This window comes from Semicossyphus pulcher, unplaced genomic scaffold (genome assembly GCF_022749685.1).
Source record: "Semicossyphus pulcher isolate SPU_LCO1_2020_fin unplaced genomic scaffold, fSemPul1.0.p SCAF_16, whole genome shotgun sequence".
Classification (NCBI taxonomy): Eukaryota; Metazoa; Chordata; class Actinopteri; order Labriformes; family Labridae; genus Semicossyphus; species Semicossyphus pulcher.
Window position 1 is genome coordinate 7914363 of NW_027211670.1, and position 22109 is coordinate 7936471.

General features: G+C 41.9%; 1 protein-coding gene across 1 annotated transcript in view; it reads right to left on the reverse strand.

The window, feature by feature from the left end:
* Window positions 1–21792, reverse strand: part of shisa8b (shisa family member 8b) — a 45607-nt gene extending 23815 nt beyond the window's left edge. The window contains exons 1-2 of the mRNA XM_069664108.1: window positions 21155–21792; window positions 3802–3926 (exon numbers count right to left, since the gene is read on the reverse strand). Coding sequence (XP_069520209.1) covers window positions 3802–3926; window positions 21155–21792 — 763 coding nt within the window. The remainder of the gene's footprint in view (window positions 1–3801; window positions 3927–21154) is intronic.
* Window positions 21793–22109: the final 317 nt, after the last annotated feature.

Sequence of the window (22109 nt, forward strand, 5' to 3'; positions counted from 1 at the left end):
GCTGGAGTCCCTACATGGAAGCTAAGCTATGCACCACTGCAGACGGGGTCAAAAGTACCACGTACGTCAGACAGCCCTTTCCCTCTGCACTATGTCTCACTCTGCACGACAGCCTTGTATACCTCAGCATGCAGCGCACGATATCGGATCAGCTGTTTGGGTCAGTGGTTTATAGGAGAGACAATAAATAAAAGAAAAAATGTTTTCTGCGCACTTGTCATTGTTTAAGTCCAACTAGCAACTCAAGATGCGGGAACTGAGTTGGAGTGAAGGGATAAGGTATATGACTGGACTGTTAGCTGCACATATATGCAGATATCTGTTTATAGAGATTAATTAGCAGCCAACTTATCATCACATATAGCTGATGGGTTTCGGGGAATGCAGTACAACCGATGGGTGCAGCCTGTTATGCTCTCCACACGTTCTGTGATGGGACATGTGTGAAAGGGTAAGGGAAAATGTCGGGGGCAGACTGTTAGGAAAACGTCAGGAGTGCATGTGTGAAAGTGGCTTTAGACACAGGTGAAACACATCAGGGAGGAGCAGGTAATCACACAGGCGGGAAACACAGGAGGACAGGAAGTGGAGGATCTGAAGCGAGACACTGAAGGTGAGTATCAAAATAAAACAGGAAACACATAACATAAGTGTAACAAAAGGGAACTATCAGGAGCAAGACAGGCTCCATATTACATCCAAAATCAGAACTCCTTCACCCCTTCACCGAGTCCCTGAGTCTGATTTCCTCTGATGAGGTCCTGCTTACTATCCCCGACACCAGCCTGCAGAGCCTTCAGCCTGGTAGCCAAATTCCTCCCAGCACACATCCACAATGTTACATGTTTGGACACCTTAAAAAACTCAATGTTCTCAAAGCCTATGGTCTTTGATTTTAATGTGCAGATCAAACACAGTTAGTGTAATTTTCTGCTGTTGTGCTGCTTTGTATGAATTACCATATGTAAAGTGTCATTGCATCCCTTGAAAGCAGTTGCATTACTCTTACACTGGACATATTTGAACATGATTTGCAATCATCATTTAGTGCTAATTTTAATATCAGATATGTCCATGCTGTGTGTGCATTTCATTTTAAACTGCATCAGTGGTCCTGCTGCCATGACACAAAGTTCTGCAGATTTTCTTTCCGGCTAAGCATAAAACGTCATCACAGCTCATCACACTTGCAATCATGAGAGTGGATCGCTGCTGAGATCGACTGATGTGTCCATTAATATTTATGATTTGATATCTGCAGGGCCATGAAGTTCTCCTGTTGCAGATCAGCATCGTCAGTTACACCGTGACCTGTATTTCTTTAACCCCCTTCTTTGCTCCATCACAGCTTGATTCTTGTGCATTTTAGTGATTTTTACTTTACTGTCCGTCCATGCACGAACAACCGTTACTCAGCAACTTGGAGATGAAATAAAAAGGCTGCTGCCAGACTGTTCCTTATTTTTACAGTGTCACTTCCAGCTTGGTTGTTGCCCTTTTTAAGTGTATATGATCAATACAACCTGCTGTGATAAAGCATCCACCTCATACAGCCTGTCATATCATGTCAGCAGCAAAAGATGAGAGCAGGCCGCTGCAGGGGGTCGCTCATATCAAACACTCTCCTTCCCTCTGACACACACACACACACACACACACACACACACACACACAGGCTCACCAACATGCATAATGATCCACACGTGCACAATCAGCTTCACTTTTAAACAAAATGAACATCGGTCCAAACCTTGAAAATAACACGACCCTCTTTTTCTCAACGCTGTTAAACCAGAGTGTGTTATATGCAGGCTGCTGTATCTGCATGTATAGAGAGTGTATGGAAATGGCACACGCTGCCTGTAGGGCAGCCTGCTTACATTAACATACTAATTAAACTGCTTATGTGTGTGTGTGCGTGTAGTGTATGAGAGTGCGTACACGTGCAACAAGCCTGTGTTCTACTTCCAGATGAAGATGCTCATTGTTCACTCTGTCCTCTTTACACCTCTCTTCCTAAATCATTCTCAGCAACCAGAGCCAGAGCGGACAAAACATTTGAAATGCTCTGAACTATTCACGGTCAATTCTGAAATATAATCGGAGAAGAAAGCAACATCAGTTCCTCCTCACAGGGTGAATTTATGCGTGGAGATTTCAGCGGTAAAAAGTTGTCCATCAAACACCAACATAAAACCACAATATAACTAAACTAACCCAAAATGAAAGTGAAGGCCACAGACTGTTTAAAAAGATAGACTGTATAAAAGTCAAGCCAAATCATCTCTATTGCCCCCTGCTGACTGGCTGCAATATAGGTCATAAAGCCGCCTCCTCCATGTTAACAGATGGGACATTTTTTTCAAACATGGTTTCTGTCATTATAGTTAGTTCTTATGCTGATTTACGTCCAAGTGTTTATTTTTCTGACAAGTTTAAATTAAATTAGTTATCTGATGCTGTAAAAAGAGAGTGTAGCGTCATGATTGACAGATCTGTTGACAAATACGGCTCCTGCAGCTGGTCTGCTCCAGATTAGCCGGGTAGAGGAGGAACAGCAACACTAACACTACAGTCATTGAACTTTCCATAACCGTGAATATTTGCTTCAGACTAATCTCGAAACCCATCGGCTGTAGTCTGACGAGGATATAGCCTCCGGTTAGCCAGTGTTTAGCAGTAAGGACTTCCAGCCAAGACTTATTTTTCTGTAAGCTGCATTGTTTACAGTCCAGTTAGCAACATGAGAAGCGACTGTGTGTTCAGATCAAAAGTGAAGTGAATTTCGCCCCTCCAGGTATGTCAGCAAAATAGAACTTCTTGGTTCATTAAATCCCCCGAAATGAGTGCCTGTCATCTGTTTGTGGTGAATCTCAGTTTCACTGTCAATAGTAGGTTACACAGAGGCTTCACTCAGCTGTAATTACTTCCGCGGTATGAACCCGAAAAAGAATGTTTTTCTTGTGCTTTACTTTTATTACGGGTCTTAAGTTTGCCGAAATTACAACATTATGATGCAGATTAGTAAAAAGTAAAAATGAAGCTTTGACGGGTCAGTCCTCAAGAGGAGAAGACTTTTAAAATGCTCGTTTGTTGAACGGAGGCCAGCTCAAAGATTGCTGATGCATTCGAGGAAGTCAGGAAATCTAACTGCTTAATGGCTTTCGGAATTTGTCTCCAGTTTAATTTTTTTATCTAGAACGGAATTGTTAGCTGAACTTGCTGCAGATGTCTGTTTATAGAGATTTATAACAAAGCTAAATCGTTGTCATACGTGATTGGTCAATACTACTCGGACTACAAACATACGACAAATGGAAACCAGAACACTTCCTGAACTAAAATCTGAACATTTTTATGTAAAATCTGTAAGTAGAGATAAGCTTCAGACAACACAAGAATGTGCCGACGAAGTGAGCGACAGGAGGAAGTGGCTTCTACACCCAAGCTGCATCAATGGGTTTGGATAAAGGATGGATGATTTTTCCTTGATTTTTAACTCTGCCTGTTAGATTCTTTGAAGCTGTGTAAAAGTTTTAACTGAGGATGCAAAATTCAAATCATTACAATTGAAAGGGGTGAAATTCATTTCATGTCTGACCCTGCATATAATACTCTCCAGTATGCAAATACAGATAAAGAGAATCAGATCCAACATGAGATGAAGCTGTCAGTTGAGCTCCTCTGAGGTTGGAGTGTGATTCTCACTGCCTTCACACACATGCAAACACACACACACACACACACACACACACACACACACACAACCTCCCTGTATTTGAAACCAGCATCAGTACTCACCACTCCTGCTGCGCAGCATCCTGGCTGACACGCCGTTGGCTCTCCCACCGTTGGGCGAACTGGCCGCGGCATTTTCCACCGTGCTCACCTCAGCTCCCTGCTGCTTCAGCAGGTCCGTCAGAGTCCTGGAGAAGAACACACACACTGAATGTAAGTGACTGCTCAACATGTCATTTGCTCTCCAGTGATGAAGCAGGTTGAAAGAAGGTTAAACATCAATTGTTATTTAAAATCCCAAAGGGTATTATTGCATTGCAAAACACAAATGAGCCTCAAATGACGTAGCTTGTACAAAAAATGCTCAGCCATGTGCCATTGGCAAAACAGAATTTAAAAAGTTTAAAGGTCACAGCAAAAGAGAAGCTACGTTGGATGAAAATGAATCACAGAAAAAGTCTTTTTCATTTGACCTTGCACACAAAACGGAGTATTTGCACAGCTTGATTCTGAAACAACAGCAGCCTGTGAGCGGCAAACATCATCTGTGGTCCAGATGTGTACAGTCGGTCCCCTGCAAGGGCTTTCCTGAACAGCTGCAACCTCTGCGAGCGCACACACACACAATTGCAGACACACTAATTTGCACCACGTCCCTTAATCCACAAGAAGCTGTCCGCGGTAGTTTGATTGACAGATTGATGTGGTGGAAAAGGAGGCGGGAACTTTGCATGATTTTGCTTTCCAAGATATTTTTCCAATGCTCCCATCTGCTGTCAATATATTTGGACCATATGTATTCATCAACAGCAGACGTCATTAGTCAGCTGATAGCAACACAGCTGTAAATGAGCGAATGATTTTGTGACGCATGAAAGGAGCATCTGATGCCAATCAGCTGATGACAAATGTTACGCCATGTTATGCAGTGTTAGATCGGACGTGATGTCCCATGGAGCTGAAAACATACTGGAAGAAGACCAGGATTTATTTTTAACACGACTTTTGTTTACATGCATCAATATGATGCAGCCTGTTTGAGCCATCATTTTAAATTTGATCGCTACAATGCTACTTTGTCTCTAAATGTCTTTAAATTTAGTTCCATATATGACACTACTGAACCCATCGTTAAACCACTTCTGCTGCGTCACCTTCAATTAAGGAAGAGGTTCTGCATACTGCTATAAAAGTGAGCGTTTTAAAATCAGATTCATTCTTTAATTAATGTCATCCTCCACATCCTGCGCTTGCTGAGGCAGATTCTCATTCAAAGTGGCTCATCTCCCTGCTGTGTGTTTATGTGCATTTTTGCTCTGCGAGTCCTCTGGGATGAATTCCAGTCAGCTGTATTTGTCTAGCGGCCTTTTTTCGCTGAACAACATACGGGGAAAGATTTCCTGCAATATGGTCATGTTTGGACTCAGGGCTTGTTGTATTTGGAAGCCAGAAATGCAAACACACACATTTTTGTACTTCCTGGTACAAGGACTTCCTGTTTGTTTCATGAATTCACTGTCGGCGAAAGACACATGCTACCAGGCTACTCCAACCGCTTTCCCACAGCTGATGACACCCTTTTTGTCTCACACTAACACAAACACACACACACACATACACACTGGCAGGCATACTCATCACTTTGAATAAACACATTTCCGCTCCCTGTGCATTTGCTGAATTTACAGTGTTGATGATATTCACTCCCTTGATCAATAATTCAAACACTGGTGCCTCTGTTTCGCTAACGAAGCTCATGTGTTTAGCGCCTTCTACCACACACACACACACACACTTACACATATGCAGGTACAAACTCCTTACAACCCAGAGTATGACTGATCTGACAGCGAAGGCCAGGGGCAGCTTGCTCACACTCAACTTGTCAAATAGAAAAGTGAGACCCGTTGGCCACTTCTCTGATCATCTGCAAACTGTTTATGAGTGTGACGATCTCAAAATGTCTCCTGTGGGGACTCTGATGATGGCATGAAGCTGTTTACGTGTCAGATATCATAAACTTGCTGTTTAATCAGCCACAAGTGTCACAACTAGCCACGTGTGTACAGTTTATGGATTTTGTGGCTTTTGTATTGACTCAAAAAAAAAGGTTTATCGTATCATATGGTTTTGTTTTTGTATCGTAACGTTTTATACCCAATCCTTTCATATCGTGTTGGTGCCGTTTTGAAATGTCCTGTATCACATCGTATTGTGTGTTGTTGCATCGTTCCGCATGGTGCTGTATCATATCATTCATACCGTATTGTACTGTTTTATATTGTATCATATATTAGCATATTGTATATTGTTGTGGTATTGTTTGGTATCGTATTGTATGGTCTAATATTGTGTCGTATTGTTTGGTTTCACATTGTAAAGTATCATTATATTTTATGGCATTTTATGCTATGCTATCATATATTAGCATATTGTATCATATTGTATCGTATTGTGTTTTGTTGTATGACATGTATTACAAACTTTAGGCTCCTGCTTGCGTGCTTCATGTATTTTATGCCACTGGCTACTAACTTTTTACTCCAACACCATCATGACGCTTTCTCTCTCTCTCTCTCTCTCTCTCTCTCTCTATATATATATGTAAATATATATATTTATGTTTTTGTTTTTTCACAAACTGTTGTTGTGTTCTTTTTTAGGGAGCCTATTTTAACATCTGGCCAGGGACTACAGATGTAAACTAGCCTTTTGGCTAACTCTGGCGTATTTACAGAAATGTTGATTAACATGCACTCTCCCTGTAAAATAAAAATAAAAATAAATAAATAAAAAAATAAAATTAGCATATTGTATCGTATTGTGTTTTGTTGTTTGGTGTTGTAATGTATGGTATAATATTGTCATATTGTATTGTTTCACATCATTTAGTATCATATTGTATTGTTTTGTATGGCACAATATTGTATGCTATACAGTTGTATTGTATTGTATGCTATCATATATCAGCGTATAGTATCATATTGTATTGTATCATGTTTTGTTGTTTGGTATCGTAATGTGTGGTGTAATATCATGTCGTATTGTATTGTATCGTATGCTATTATTTCACATTTTCTTATTGTATTGTACGATATCATATACTGTATTATATGGTATCTGTTTGTATCTGATTGTATCACATGGTGTTGTATGATATCATATAGCAGTACTGTATCATATCATAGTAAAGCAGTTATCCACCTAAATGTTCTGCTGTGGATAGTTTATTTCTGGGCTGAATAATGGGCTTTGTGGCAGATAAAGGAATGCTGGGAAATGTAGAAGATGAGACATGTTATAGGAAGATAAAGTCCCAAAAAACTAATTACCATAACAACAAGACATTTATGAGTTGTACTCTATTTCTATAGAGACTTATTTCGTCAAGGAATATAATATTCATTCATTTAAATCAATTCAGATCATAATCATCTTATTGTGAATCCTTTTATCCACTGTGCATGCCGTCTGTAGAAAATTTGGACTTGAAATTGTGCCCTTCTAAATATTTGCATAGCACGACAAAAAGACTTTAAACGCCTCCTGATCTCTGTTCTTCTTCTGCAAAGATGTAAATCACTTCCTCTCCTCTTCAGTTTTCAATTCTTTTTCCTTTCAGTCGTTTCATTCTTTCTCCGTCTTCCCCCTCCTCACCTAAACTCAGCCCTAAATCTGTCTCTTTCTTTTCCTCCCCCTCTTTAAACCATATCGTTTGTCTTTCTTTCCTCCAGTCTCTCTCCGCTCCTCATCCCCTCTCTGACTCACTGCCGTGCGGCGCCTCGGGCCTCCACACACTCTTCTCTTGGCTTGCCGCTCAAACAACTTGCTGATTTGGACTTTTAATCTTCAACAAAAAAAAAAAAAACTTCACCTGTCTCCAGGCTATGTAGTGTTTATGTGTTGGCTGTGCTTCATGAGAGTTTCTACGGATGCCTTTGAAAGAGTGAAGATGGCCGTGCGTCTGGTTAAAAGATTAAGACTCGCAGAGGGGGATAGATTGACAGAAATAGCTTGTGCTGGCTGCGAATGATGAACTCTAAATCAGTGACAGGTGCATGTTTGTGTGATAACCTGGATCAGTTTTCATATACTGTCAATACTTCCATGGTGTCATCTCAATTTGTCATGCTGTTGGTGTTTTTCTTGTGCCCACAATGATCCAAGTCAGAATTAAAAAGTTGTTCCTGGGTCACAACAACTACCACAACTAACTTACAAATTAGCTTATTATTGATCTTCAAACTTACCCACAATTTAAAAAAATGATCTCCAACTTTCCCATCAAAACACAACTTATTGAAATTATACTTATGATTCATATTTACATTACTGTAATCAGCCCCCAGGATTATTTTCAGGTGCAAGAATTCACCAAAATTCAACCTGTCCTGAGATCTTTCACCAACTTGTGTGCACATGTATTAATTCTTTCTACAAAAGATTGAAAGTTGACATAAAAGTGTGCAAATATCATCAAATTTTGTCACCATACAGTGTAACCAAAGCTCAACAAACTAACTTCTTTCAATCTTGCTGTTCGTGACCTTCCCAACCCCCGTCACATGCGGAGCAACTTCCAAAACTTTGGCATTTAGTCCTTTTCATGTCCCCTGCATAGCGCCAGCTCCATCTGCACACACAGAGACACAGTTTTCCCAACTTAGTCCCTCCTGTAAAAAGTCAGCTTGTTGGGAGCTCGGGGCTCTGTTGGAACTGCAGGTGCCTAGCGCTTCTCAGTCAATGGTGCTGCTGTCTTTGGAAGTACTTTCAGCTGACCCACTTCGACACCTCCTGTTGGCCCAGGTCTTGAGCTGGTACACTTATTCTGAGAAGCCATCGCTCCATAGTCGTTCCGTGTGATAGCTAGCAAAACTGGCTATAGCTACTTGGTTCAGCACAATATTGTGATACAAAACCGCCAACCAGGACTCGTGTGCACGCACACTTTGACTCTCACCAGCACTCTCATAAAATCTGTTCTAAGGCAAACTATATCTCTGGGACAGGTGATGTAATGTAAAAAAAAACATAACCCAAATCGATATATGACTCCCTCTGGGGTCGCGACCCCCAGGTTGAGAACCACTGCCTTAAATGACTTGATGACTTTGTGGCCCTGAGTTGAGACTCCGAGGCACAGCTGGGAGACTTGACATGACATGACATAAAAGTTAACAGAGGTACCTGAGTATTAAATATGAATAAAGAAATTATTTTTCTCTTCATTGTGCTGACTTAAAAGCAGAAACAAGAAAAAATTGCAGACAATTCCATAAGTACCCTCCAGGTTACTCCTCCCAGGGCTCTATATTACTCTTTAACATATTACATAAAGGCAGTGTGCCCGATGTGAGGTCATCTGTACCTCCATGCTCTCCCTTTGCATTACAACCACATTGAGATGAGACTTTGCTAACGTCCTGTAACAATCAATTACCCCACCCAGAACAGGACATACAATCAGCGATCATATACAGCTAATATAACTCTCAAAACAGATCTCTCTGCAGCATGACATCATTGATTCCCTGCAATGTAAATGTCCTGAATACATTAAGCTGCATACATGCAGGACATACAGTTCAATGCATGTTTCCTGTACAGCCTCACGTCCTGATCATACATTATTGAGCACATTATTGATCCTGTAACAGCACTATTACAAATATTTCCCGCTCTATCTCTGGAGTTCAAGATTAATTACAATTTTTTTCTGGTAATTCAGTTACAGAATTTCTGGCACTGTTATGGAGTCTCAGTTATATGACAAAGAGGCTTGACGGGCTTGAATAGTAAACACTCAGTCACACAGAAACACATGTCACAAGCACACACATGGAAATGATGAATGATGTCCGTCCACTTTACTCAGCAGTCCATCAACATGCCCTGGCCTCTTATTTTTCTCATACCCTTCATACTCTATCACCATCTGTCTTCTGACCAAAACTGATGTCTAGTTTCTACGAACCATCCTCTAGGAGATTATCTACAAAAACAAATAAATAAATATAATATAAAAAATAATAGAAGATAATACATTCAATGGCAAAATGACTGTGGCAGACATCTCTGTGTCACAATCCATTTATTCCCCCTCTGTTGTCACTTCTCTCTCGTCACCCAACTCCCTCTTGTCTTCAGAGGTACACTTAAAGCTCACATCGCTGTCACTGAAGATAAAGTGTGACAAGATGACAACTTACATCTTAAACACATCACACACACAAGTGTTTATGCACTCTGAATTGTTGAAGACAGCAGAACTGCAGCTTCACATAGTAAGAATAAATCTGTATGTATGTTTCATTGAAAACAGCAGACATGGCAACGATGAGGCATGTACACCTATATTTACATCTGACTGCTCATTTCTCAGCCATGCAGAGAGCTATAATGTCCATGACAAACAGGATTAATGGTGACATATCTAGTGTGTTTCAGTTTTCCAAATAGCACAGCCATGAGCTGTTGGATGTCGGGTAAATCTGAGCGTTTGTGGTTTTATGAAAAAATGCTAACATGTAGCATTTAACTTAAGCATGTATATTTAATTCTTACATTTTTCAGCCACTTAGTGAATAAAATCATATGTTTTTCAGGTCATTTATGAGTATCTAGAAGCTTATAGTGTTTTTTGGGATATAATTGAATTGGCGAATAGCTTGTGTGTGGATTGGTATTTCATGCTAACAAGCTAACTAGTTGTTTTACCTCTTTAGCATAGAGGTTATCAAGCGTATTTCTATTTTAGAAGCAAATTCAAAAGGATGCAATAGAGTTATATGATTATTAATCTGTTTTCAAACAGCTTTCTGGTATATTCAGTTGTCTTTGTTATTGTTCAGCTTTTAGAAGCAGGAAGCTTCTTGAACAGTTATGTTTTCATGCTAACAAGCTAGCTTATTTAGTTGTCCTTTCAGCACAGAGGTCGATATTTGGTTTCTCTTTTTCTCTGCCACTTTAAATATAAAGGAAACGTAGTTCTCAGCTGATTTTTTTAAACTTCTCATGCACCCTATACAGTTTTCCTGGGTGTTTCTCAGCTGTTCGATGCGGGTACAATATCATCTCAGCAGTTTTGTTTCCATTCTAACAAGCTAACTTGTAGTTTTTCCCTGTTTAGCAGTGAGGTTAGCCTGCTTGTTTCCTTTTTGTGACCTACTTTAAAGGATGTAATGCAGTTCTATGGTTATTTATCAGTTTTTAAGAAGCCTTCTGCTGTATTTAGTTGTCTTTGTTATTACTCAGCTTTTAGAAGCAGGAAGCTTCTTGAACAGCTATATTTTCATGCTAACAAGCTAGCATATTAAGTCTTCCCTGCAGCACAGAGTTCGATATTTGTTTTTTCTTTTTCTGTGCCGCTTTGAATATGAAAGAAACGTATTTCTCAGCTGATTTTTTTCTTACATCTCATGTACCCTATATAGTTTTCCGGGGTGTTTCTCAGCTGTTTGATGCAGGTACTGTATCATCTCAGCAGTTTTGTTTCCATTTTTACAAGCTAACTTGTAGTTTTCCCCTGTTTAGGAATAAGGTTAGCCTGCTTGTTTCTTTTTTAATCTATTTCAAAGGATTTAATGCAGTTCTATGGTTCTTTATCAGTTTTTAAACTGCTGTATTTGGTTGTCTTTGTTATTATTCAGCTTTTAGAAGCAGGAAGCTTATTGAGCAGTTATGTTTTCATACTAACAAGCTAACTTGTTTAGTCTTCCCTCCAGCACAGAGGTCGATATTTGTTTTTTCTTTTTCTCTGCCGCTTTGAATATGAAAGAAACGTGTTTCTATGCTGATTTTTCACTTCTCAAGTACACCATATAGTTTTTACAGGGCGTTTTCAGTTCTTTGAAGCAGGTATCATCTGAGTGGATTTGTTTTCATACTAACAAGCTAACTCGTACCTTTCCCAGAGGCTGCAAAGTGATTTTTCTTTATTCAGCCAACTTGAAAATGGAAGAAATGCAGATTTTTGCTGAATTAAAAGTTTTCGAGTAGCTCACATAGTTCTGTGGGTTCTTTATAGTTGTTTTTTTTTCGTGCCTTTTTGAAGCTGTAGACAGATGGTCCAAGTTTCTGAGAATGATGAAATGGAGCTACCAGGGCTAATTCACTGAGAGTTTGCTGGTGCTACTAACTTCACTTCTGACGGTTTTAAGTACGACAGACAAAAATGTCTTATGGGAATCAGCTTTTTAAGCAACATTAAAAATGGAAATGCCACCCTCAAGGTAGAAGAGATAAGAAGCTGCAAATCTTCAGAGTTTTCAGATGTCAACCATTTTATCTTCACCCTGATAAACAGACCAACCACAAAGACAAAAACAGAAACAGTACACAGACAAACCCTTAAGTCAGTAGTCGCTGACCCACATTAAAGTATCTGTTAGGGCTCAGTGAGGCCTGCAGGACTGAGGAGGAGGAGGAGGGAGGAAGGTAAAGCAGCTGGGAGGTGAAAATTGTCACATCTTATACAGACAGGAAGCTGTCAACTTATATGTCCCTCCACTCCGGGAGGAATAGTTGCAAATGGTGATGCGCTTGCATATGTCACAAGCAAACATGATGCAGACATGCTCTCACACACATCAGTGACAGGTGAGAGGTGATCGGGAGTGACAGCTCCACCCTGGAGCTAATGAGAAGGCAGGAAAGATGGAGCACAGCTGAGAAAGTGGAGCAGAGGAGGAGGAAACTTTAAGGAAAGTCGCTAAAAACTTCTGTCCTGTTTCTCTTCTTGGTGCAAATGTATTTCCTCACACGGCGGATATTTAGGGCTCACTCTGGTTTGATTCGCTTCCTGCCTGGAGAGTTTTTTCTCCTTTCTTCTAAAGCCGGAGGAAGTCACAGAGACACTCGCTGCAACAAAGAGATGGAGCTCATCAGAGAAACGGGATGGCGGCATAGATGTGTGTACTCTCGGGTTTGTTGATTGAAGTGTGTGTGTGCTCAAACAAGTATACTGTACATCAGTGAGCACGTAGGGTTAAATAAATTTGAGTTTTACAAAAGTGTATTCATTTTTTTAATTTTAAGAAGAAGCAGATAAAGAAGAAAGAAATAGCGTCTTGGAAGATTCGTAAGGTTTTACTTTGTGTAGGTGTTATTGTTGTCAGAGTGTTTTCATGTGCATGGGGGTGTTCTCACCTATTTACATGACTAGCAGGAGCCCAGAGAACATCAGGAAGCGTATTCACAAACATTCTGACATACTCTCAGAGAGCTCCTAACTTAGCGTAAAAAATCTAGCAAGGAGTCCTCACTTAGGAGGTGTGATTTAGGAACACTCTCAGAGCAACAATGAGCAAGGAAGAGACAGAAACTTGTATCCTAGTGAGGAGGTGTAGTTGACCGAAAAATCGATCGGCCTAATAATAGAATCTGATAATATAATAATAATAATAATAATAATAATATACATCTCACTAAATTGTGTAAATCTCAATAAATTGTGTAAATAAAGTTTTTGAAAACACGTGCCCATTTGTGCAGTAGCCTCTTCACATGCATGATAGTTCTATTTGCTCATGTTTACTGACTTTGCTGGTCATTTTAATCTAATTGATATTAATGAAGGAAAATGGCTCAGCTTCCGTGTGCTGTTGACAAACACTACTTCATTTTCTGATGGTGCAATAATGCGGATGTGCGTCCCATCAATTACACCAACAACACCGGGGAAGCCCAGTGGCCCTTTAATGAGCCTGCAGGGTGTGGACATCCAGTGGAAACGGAACAGATTGCGTCACAACGCAAGGTGCCAAATATCGTAATGTTGTGATCACTGGGTGTCGTGTCGACGACCAGCTAACCTTTAAGGTTCATGTGGCCTCGATTGCTTGGTCATGTCGATTTGCCCTGTACAACATCAGGAAGATTGGACCCTATCAGAGCATGCAACACAACTGCTGGTACAGGCTCTCATAATATCACGCATTGACTACTGCAACAGGCCTCCATACATGCACATTCAAACCTCTGCAGATGATCCAGAACGCAGCAGCGTGACTGGTCTTCAATCAACCCAAAATAGCACAAGTCACTCCACTGCTCATATCCCTCCACTGGCTCCCAGTTGCCACTTGCATCAAATTCAAAACCCTGTTGCTCGCTTACAAAACAGCAACAAAAACGGCTCCTGCCTACCTGAACGCCCTCATCCAGGTCTACACTCCCTCCCACCTACTACGCTCTGCCAATGAAAGACGCCTGGTACTCCCATCACAACAGGGCCCTAAGTCGCTAACTAGCCTCTTCTCCTCAGTCATCCCCAGGTGGTGGAACGAGTCCCTTTCACCTTTAAGAAGAAGCTAAAGACCCAGCTTTTTATGAACACCTCTGCTCTGCTGATATTTATGATGATGATTATGATATTGACCATGTTGATGATGATGGAAAAAAAGTACATATATACTGTATATAGGCTATATATTTGCTTCCTTACGCCCTGTGCACTGCCTGTCAGCACTTGTGTCTGATCGCACTTGAAGCTGTTTGTTAGAAGTTACTGACGTTGTTCCCTCCTGTCTTGATCATTGCTTGTGTTGTATTAACTCTCAGATGTACGTCACTTCGGACAAAAGCGTCTGCTAAATGAAATTGTAACACTTTAACGTCCGGTCATATTGCGTTGTTGTGTTGAGTGAAAGATGTGAGCACATCTGTTATGGGATCTACCACAAACAGCTCCAGAGCTGTTAAAGAGCAGCTGCAGTCATGTTTTAAGACATATAGGCTTGAAATAACAAATTGTGTCTGATATATTTTTTCTGCAAAATATGTTTAATTACCTTGTAAAAATCCTCCCAAGGCATCTCCTCCTTCTCCCTCTCTAAAAATTCCTCAATCTGCATAGTCCCCGCCCACTATGCATATTTCCAACCTCCACCTCCACCTCCGTCCCCAAAACAAAAACACCTGTTTAATGGCAACTTGTTGAAACTTAGCTAGCTTGAAATGTAGTAATTAGTAGCAGTGACGTTAACGTTACTAGTCAGTAGTGAGAGAGAAAATTACGATTATTACAACTAGTTTGCAGATCACGGAAGTGGTTGCCAGAGGTTGCACATAATGTTACGCATAGCGTCACCCCGTCCAATAACGGGATTGGCTCCTTAGGTTTGTGACGTCTCAAACCTGCCAATCTGAAAACGTGTTGTTCAGCCTGTCCTTGGTACACTGCAGTTTAAAAGCAGACAGGCCCAGCCATTGAGACGACTGCTCATGTTGTCCCTGATATGTCTTGTAGCACATGAAGAACACCACATGGGGATGTTCACAAGGTTAAACACTTGATTTTCACTGCAGGAGTTCACTTTAATTGGGGTGTAGCTTCAGTTTATTAAGGGCTTTATAAAAAACTGAAAACCAATAATTCTTTACTCATATTCAGTTAAGAGTGACTGATTTAATGTTTCCAGGTTGTGCTAAAATCCCTCTGGCTTGTGTGTCTTTTTGATTCTAGCTCTTTAATTCGTCAAACAGGAATAGCTGGATCTCCTGCAGGTCTTCAGACCATCCGTACAAAATGCCTTTCATAATTACTCGCAATAAAATCAACCTCTTTTATTGCAGCCCTCCACAGCTTGTGGTGGTAGGAGAACACTTTCCCATGATTTACTATCTTCTAAAACTGCAGAGCTGATGACAGAGAGACACATGACCCTCTATCAATGACTTAATCCCTTTCTAACAAGTCATCAGTCAGCTGCCTGCAGATATATAGAAGTCATTATAAAGGATCAGGAGTTTCTCACTTTCTAATAAGCCATCAAGACAGATTAAGGAGCTGTCACCGAGACAACTGGGCGATGATGTCACCAGCCACGGGGATGTCCTGCGCCCGAAAGTTGATGTAATGAGCCTAATGGTCATTGCTAATTTCTTGTAACGCTTGTAAAACATGCCTTATTAGAAAGTGACCCACGTAAGAGAGCACAGCCTGAAGTACAGCTAACTAAACTTGCACCAAAGTGTCTCTAAAAAACATCAACAGGCCCAAATTATCTTCAAATATTAAAGAGCAACTCTCACAGAGAGCAGGAACAGCCACAGGAGAGACATATATTTGTAGTGCGACAAGAACCAGTGGAGAACTGGGCAGGTGTCGTAATGAGTGAACGACATTAGCTTAGAGATTAGATATCATGACAACATTGTAAAGCTTATCACATACCAAAGGCTACAACAAATCATGAGTAGTAGTAAGTGGGAGCATTAATATTTACCCATTACAGTTACTACTGTGCGAGTATCAGCTTGTATCAGTTGTATTTTGTATTGCCTTCTATATCGGTAAATTCGTACTACGTTTTAAGGTGCCACGGCGATGTGTGAGAGAGAGGAGAGAGACAGAGGGGGAGAGAGCGATGACAGTTTCCTGATACATTGTTTGATAGGTGCTTGTGTGACCCGTCCCGAAGTCTCGTCACAAAACGCACCCAGGCACGGAAGCTAGCTCCGTTCCTCTTCCTGTCAGGAAAACGGTGGGTTCGATGTCCTGTCAAGCTAGAATTTGTGCAACCGGCACAAACGCAAAAATTAACCATCATAAGAACTGGTGAAATGAAATGTTATATCTCTTTGCCACCAAAATTAGAGCGTTGACGCAGGTTTTTCAGACCCATGAAGACCCGCTAATAAATGCAGATTGTCTCTTTTTCCATTGCCAGTGAAGTATACTCCTTTCGGTCTCTTTTCTTCTGCGACACAGTCTGACGTCACAAACGCGCCTGAAACAGGGTTAGTAACCAGTGAAGATTTTATGGCGGTTAGGTTTTTATTGTATCTATTACTCATTCAGTCTGTGTATCAAACTTGGTGCTAACAAATTTGGAACGATGTTCGAGCACTGCTTGGACGAAGACAGACAGAATTTGTTGCTGAGATGACAAGGAGTCGCATCAATGCGCTTCATAGCATCGTGCCAGAAAGGGGGCGGAGATTAGCGTGTCGACCCGGGTTTTGCATTCCCATCATTACCCGATTTACTGCAGAGTAATTTGACCTGGAAAAGACTACAGAAATAATATCTACACAGTACGATACGACCGTTCAGACTCACTACCACCTACTTCTGCACGCTGAGCTAGGGCAGAGTCTGACACCGCGAGCCCCTCTTGTTACGTAATATAACGCAATGTTGGGAAAAAAAGCCCTTTTTAGCAACTTCACTGAAAACGGCCACTTTTTCCTTTTAAATTTGTGCCCTTATGTCTTGTGAATAATATGAAATCTTTTCCTTTAAACTTTTTCAGGCAAGATTGAGTATTAAAGGAATAGCTCAGATTTTTGGACACGAAGTTGTGTGAAATACTTGCTAGTAGTGTAGTGGATACAAAGCTATTAGCTCACTCACACAAAATCAAAATCAACACAAAATCATCGTTCTAAGATTTCATATACTGCGCCATTTTTTTTTTCCACTATTTTCTCTCTTAAACAATCCAGTATCACTACGCCTGCGGTAGTTTGGTTTCTCAGGTAAGCCAACCTAGTAGCCGTTTCACGGTGATCCTGACTGATTCACATCATCGTTGAAGTGAACATATCGGACTATGAAAGTGATGACGAAGATTTCCTTTTACAACCAATCCAACAGCATTTCTGGATAACCCCAACCCCACACACACACACGCACACGTTAGTATTACCTATTCTCTCTTACCTGGAGTGCGCAGCCATGCTCTACAAAATATAAATTTTCTTCTGTCCTGGACGTGTAGGGACATAATCATCTGCACTGCAAAGTTTTTTTACCCTCATCGCCTTGGTACCTATGTTCAAACCGACTGCAACAGGCCAAAGTTCTCTACGATCCGTGTCAGGAAAACGATGAAAAACGTGCGGTGCATTATTTTTATTACTACAGCCAGGAAAATCACAAATTGGCACCATTTAGACATGTATTTTCCTCTGTTACAACAAACGTTGTCTCCCAAGTTACCAATTCCAGCGTGTTCTCTTAGAAACAGCTGATGGATCACGTGACCTGAGAAACTGGCCTGCTGCAAGCGTAGTGACACTGGATTTGTCAAGAGAGAAAATAGAGCCAAAAAACGGCGCAGTGTTTGAAATCGTAGGACGATGATTTTGTGTTTGAAATGGATCACCATCGCCTGCGTGTTTTTGTACGGTAAAACTTTTTGGTTTCATGACCCTGGCACCTCGCCGGAACTACTTATTCTACGTTCAGAACCGGCCAGCACTCCGACCACGGGACTCGGACTCGACTAGCAAGTATTTCATACAACTTAGAGTCCAAAAACTATCCCTTTAATGTGGTAAAAAAAATGTAACCTGCAAGTTGCTCTTTAACCATGACGTCGCATCATGTTGTGTCACAGAGAAAGTCAGAGGGCAGACGGGAAAGTGATCCCGTTTGTTGCGTGCAGCGAGAGTCCATATGTTTACCCACAGTGTATCGAGTATTGCTTATCTGTCTGCCTTAAATCAGGACACAGCAGTGAAACCCTTTAAGTGACAGTGTCCTTCATTACATAACATGATTGGTGGAAAGCCCACTGCAGCACACGCACGCACACACAAACACACAGTAGCGATAACTACATGCAAAGCAGTCAAACATATAGATCTGTATGCATGCGTGTAGTGCTGATGCCGGATAAAGACCTTGTATCTCCGGAAAAGCTCTGTCATTTTCATCCTATAGAGGAATCATTTTATTCCAACTCAGTTTGAACTTTATTCATCACCATAATAAGTTGGTTAATTTAAACTTCTACTTAATTGTATTTATCTCATAACTGGAGATACAAGGTTTTCATGTTGACCGTATCTGGAGTGCAGGGCCACACAAACAGTCACATACATGCATGCACGTCAACACTCACATGAATGCACGCACTCACTCGCACATGCTCAGTTTGAACCATGTGACCTCTGCTGTCCTATGTTGGTCCTCGGCCTCTCACACTTGTGTTAGGTGGACTTTGTATCGCGGCGCCTCCCGGCTATCCTGACCCCTCACTGCGGGGGGCTGCTCCGTGCTCACGCAACCTAAATGCCACCACTATCATTCTTGTTGTTAATTGAACTATAAATCACTGTGTGTGTGTGTGTGTGTGTGTGTGTGTGTGTGTGTAAAATCATGAAGGTCATTGGTGTTTGTTTACTCTTTGAGGTTAAAGCCAGCCTCTCTCCCGGTTGAAGCCTTTCATTAGACGTGACACATATGACCTAAGGCGGCGCTCTCCATTGCCTTTGTTGGCGGAGGATTAGCGCTGAATGCTAACACACTGGACCTGGTTTCACCGTGTGTTTAGAAGGTGTGTGTGTGTGTGTGTGTGTGTGTGGAGAGGAGTGTAATCTGAGAGGAGGATCATTTCGGATTGTAACTTTCAAAGCTGATTCGGGAGAAGTGCAGGGATTTCAGAGGGTAATCACTCTCTGCTTGCTGGGTGTTTTCGACGAAGAAAAGGATGATGGGAAGGAAAGAAAGACAAATAAATAAGAAAGAGCAAAAGCATGGCAGAGTGTAGAAGTTTCCTTTTGGGCTTCAGCACATCAAAATCCAGCTCTGAAGTGGGCGTGTGCACGCGTTCACGCCTTTCACCTCCTGAAGTGTGTGCGGAACATGAGGTCTTAGTTGCATGTACATTTAGGACCAGGGATTTATGTCAGCGGGCTAATAGCTAAATGAGCGTGCAGGCAGAGTGGTCCAGAAACGGTAAAGCTGTAATCTTGGGGAAATTTGTTTAATCACAGGGAGGAGCGGTAATCTGTCGAGATGGGCTCGGGGAAGGGAAGGAGAGTGTTTATGCAGCCGGAGTGTTTCTATTTCAGTGAGGTGCTACCCTGCAGGAAATATTAATCCTGACTGTGTGTTAGCCGAGGAATGAGCTCAGGTTAATGGGAGACGCAGGAGCAGAGCTGCTGGAGAAGGGCGTGGTGGTCTGCGTGTCCACTTTTGAATTAAAGTGCAAAAAGAAACAAACGAGGGAGAGGGTGACGCAGACAGAGGAGGTGCGAGGAAAACGGCCGGTGCAGAGGTGCTTTGAGGAACGTGTGACGGAGAAACTAAGCATGAGGAAAAACAAACGGCACGTGATGGAACGGAGATTCCAGGGAGAAAACGAGATCAAAAAAAAAGAAGCTCGCAGAGATAAGAAGAATTAGCTCCAGAGAGAGAGGAGAGCGAGGGAAGGGGGGGACCAGCGAGGGATGGATGGTTTGGGATGAAAGCGAGGAGGCTTGAGCCCATGCTGTGCGCCGTTTGCTGTAATGATTTCCTGAGGCGAACAGATTGAACCCTGGACCACGTATTGAACCCGTGTGTGTGTGTGTGTTTACACGTGTGTGTGCAGTCTTGCACTGGTATCCTTATAGAGAGAGAGAGTTTATGTCTGAAAAAGCAAACTGTAAATGCTTTGTGTTTTCACTGCACAAGACTGTGCGGGACAGGATCAGTGTCTCAGCTAATGGGGGCTTAATTTGATGAGTTTTTGTTGTTTAATCCAAAAAAAGAAGCAATTTGACTTTTGCTCACAGTAAAAAGTTGCACAAGTGCACACTCAAAACCTACAGCAGCAAAAATGGTTTGCTCAATTTTTCTTTTGTCATTTCGTTGTTTTATTTCAAATATACGTCATGCTTACAAGCAGAGCAAATGGTACACAAGGGATGAGATACAAAAGCATATTAAAAAAGAATAAAAATGAAGAAGGAGAAAAAACAAAGAAACAAGCACAAAGAAAAAAAACAGTGAAAAATGAAAAATTAGAAACATGATACAAAAATGATGAGAAAAAGCAAAATAAGGGTGTAATACAGGCGTATGTAGGAGTCTATAGAAATGTTAGCTTATCACCGACTCAAAGGATTACCTGGCTCATAAAGCACAAAGCTTTGCACACTAATTTTAAAAAAATCAATCTTTCTCTGATTTGACTTTCTTTATCAAATTGAAAAACACTCCTGTTGTACTTTGGGTAAACTGATCACCTGCTATAAAAAATGTCTTCCCTCAAAAGTTCTGTGAGGTTTGGATGAGCTGGTCTCGTGTGTTTTTAGAGAAGGCTTAGATATTCATTCATACAAGTGCAAGCAACATGCAGACATGCTGGTAGGCCGACGGAAACAGGGACACAATCAGAGCTGAAAGAAGGGGATTCCAGGCGGGCTGTTTGCATACAAAGGTTTCTTGTCTGCTGGGGTGAAGCCAGAATTTCAAACTTTACAACATCTCCCAGAATGCATCAGAATAGACATGCATGCGCAAACAAATACACACATACATGCATTCACAAACACACAGACATGAATACACGCAGACGCACGCACAAATGTCTATCCTACTACACTTTTTACTTGTCTATCCTTTAAGTGCCACATCATTGACATACAGACCTTGCACACACACACTTACACACACACACACACACGTCACTATCCTCACCTGGAGTTGAGGTCAGAGTGCGCTGCCCCCGCTGCGCCTCCTCCACTTCCTCCGCGGCTCTTCTCCAGGCCCAGTTTGGTGAAGATGCCCACCAGCACCATGATAGCCACCACGCCGCAGATGATGTAGACGATGAGGTGTGTGCGGTCTCGGTCCCCGTCCTCCTGGCCCTCGGTGATGGTGGCCACGGGCTTGCCCGTGTTGGCCCAGATGGGCGTGTCGTAGTTGGAGCAGATTCTCTGGTCCAGCCGCTGCTGGCGGAACTGGCAGCAGAAGCGGTAGAAGCAGGTCCCACAGCAGTACAGGAAGACGCCGGCGTTGCAGTTGAACGGCGGGTCCCATTGGCCCATGACGTCGTAGTAACCCTGACAACGTGTCCCTCCGGCGGGAGGGACATCTTCGTCGTCTGCGTCTCCGCCGCTGGTGGGAGTGGACAGGCCCGTCTCGGCAGGAGTGTTCAGAGTGGGCTCTACGTAATTTGGGGCCGTCTGGTTGAGTGGCGCCGTGGGGGCGATGAATGGGTCACCTTCTGTCACTGTGCTGACAGATGACTCCTGGGCGAGGGCAGGTGGAGGTAAAAGGAAGGAGAGGAGGAGGAAGAGGAAAAGGTGGCAGGAGGAATGGTTTGTGACTGCCATGTTGCTGGGAGAGCCTTTCTGTCCAACGTCCCACCTGCAGGAAGCGGACAGGAGAGAGAAAAGATTGGTGGGGAAAGTGTTAAACACAGGACAGACTCTTCACATCCATTTTTTTTTTACTAATTCAAACTCATTAACACAAGATAAAAGCTTTGCAATAATGACATGTCAACAACAGTCTTAATGAGGTTGCATTGTGGAGATGCAAAGCAGCACTTGCTCTATGAGCGTGCACCAATTGTCAAAACAGATTTGCAGCATGTTCCCTGTCTAAATTGATTTCAGCCAGTTTGATTAAACACATGATGCATCTATTG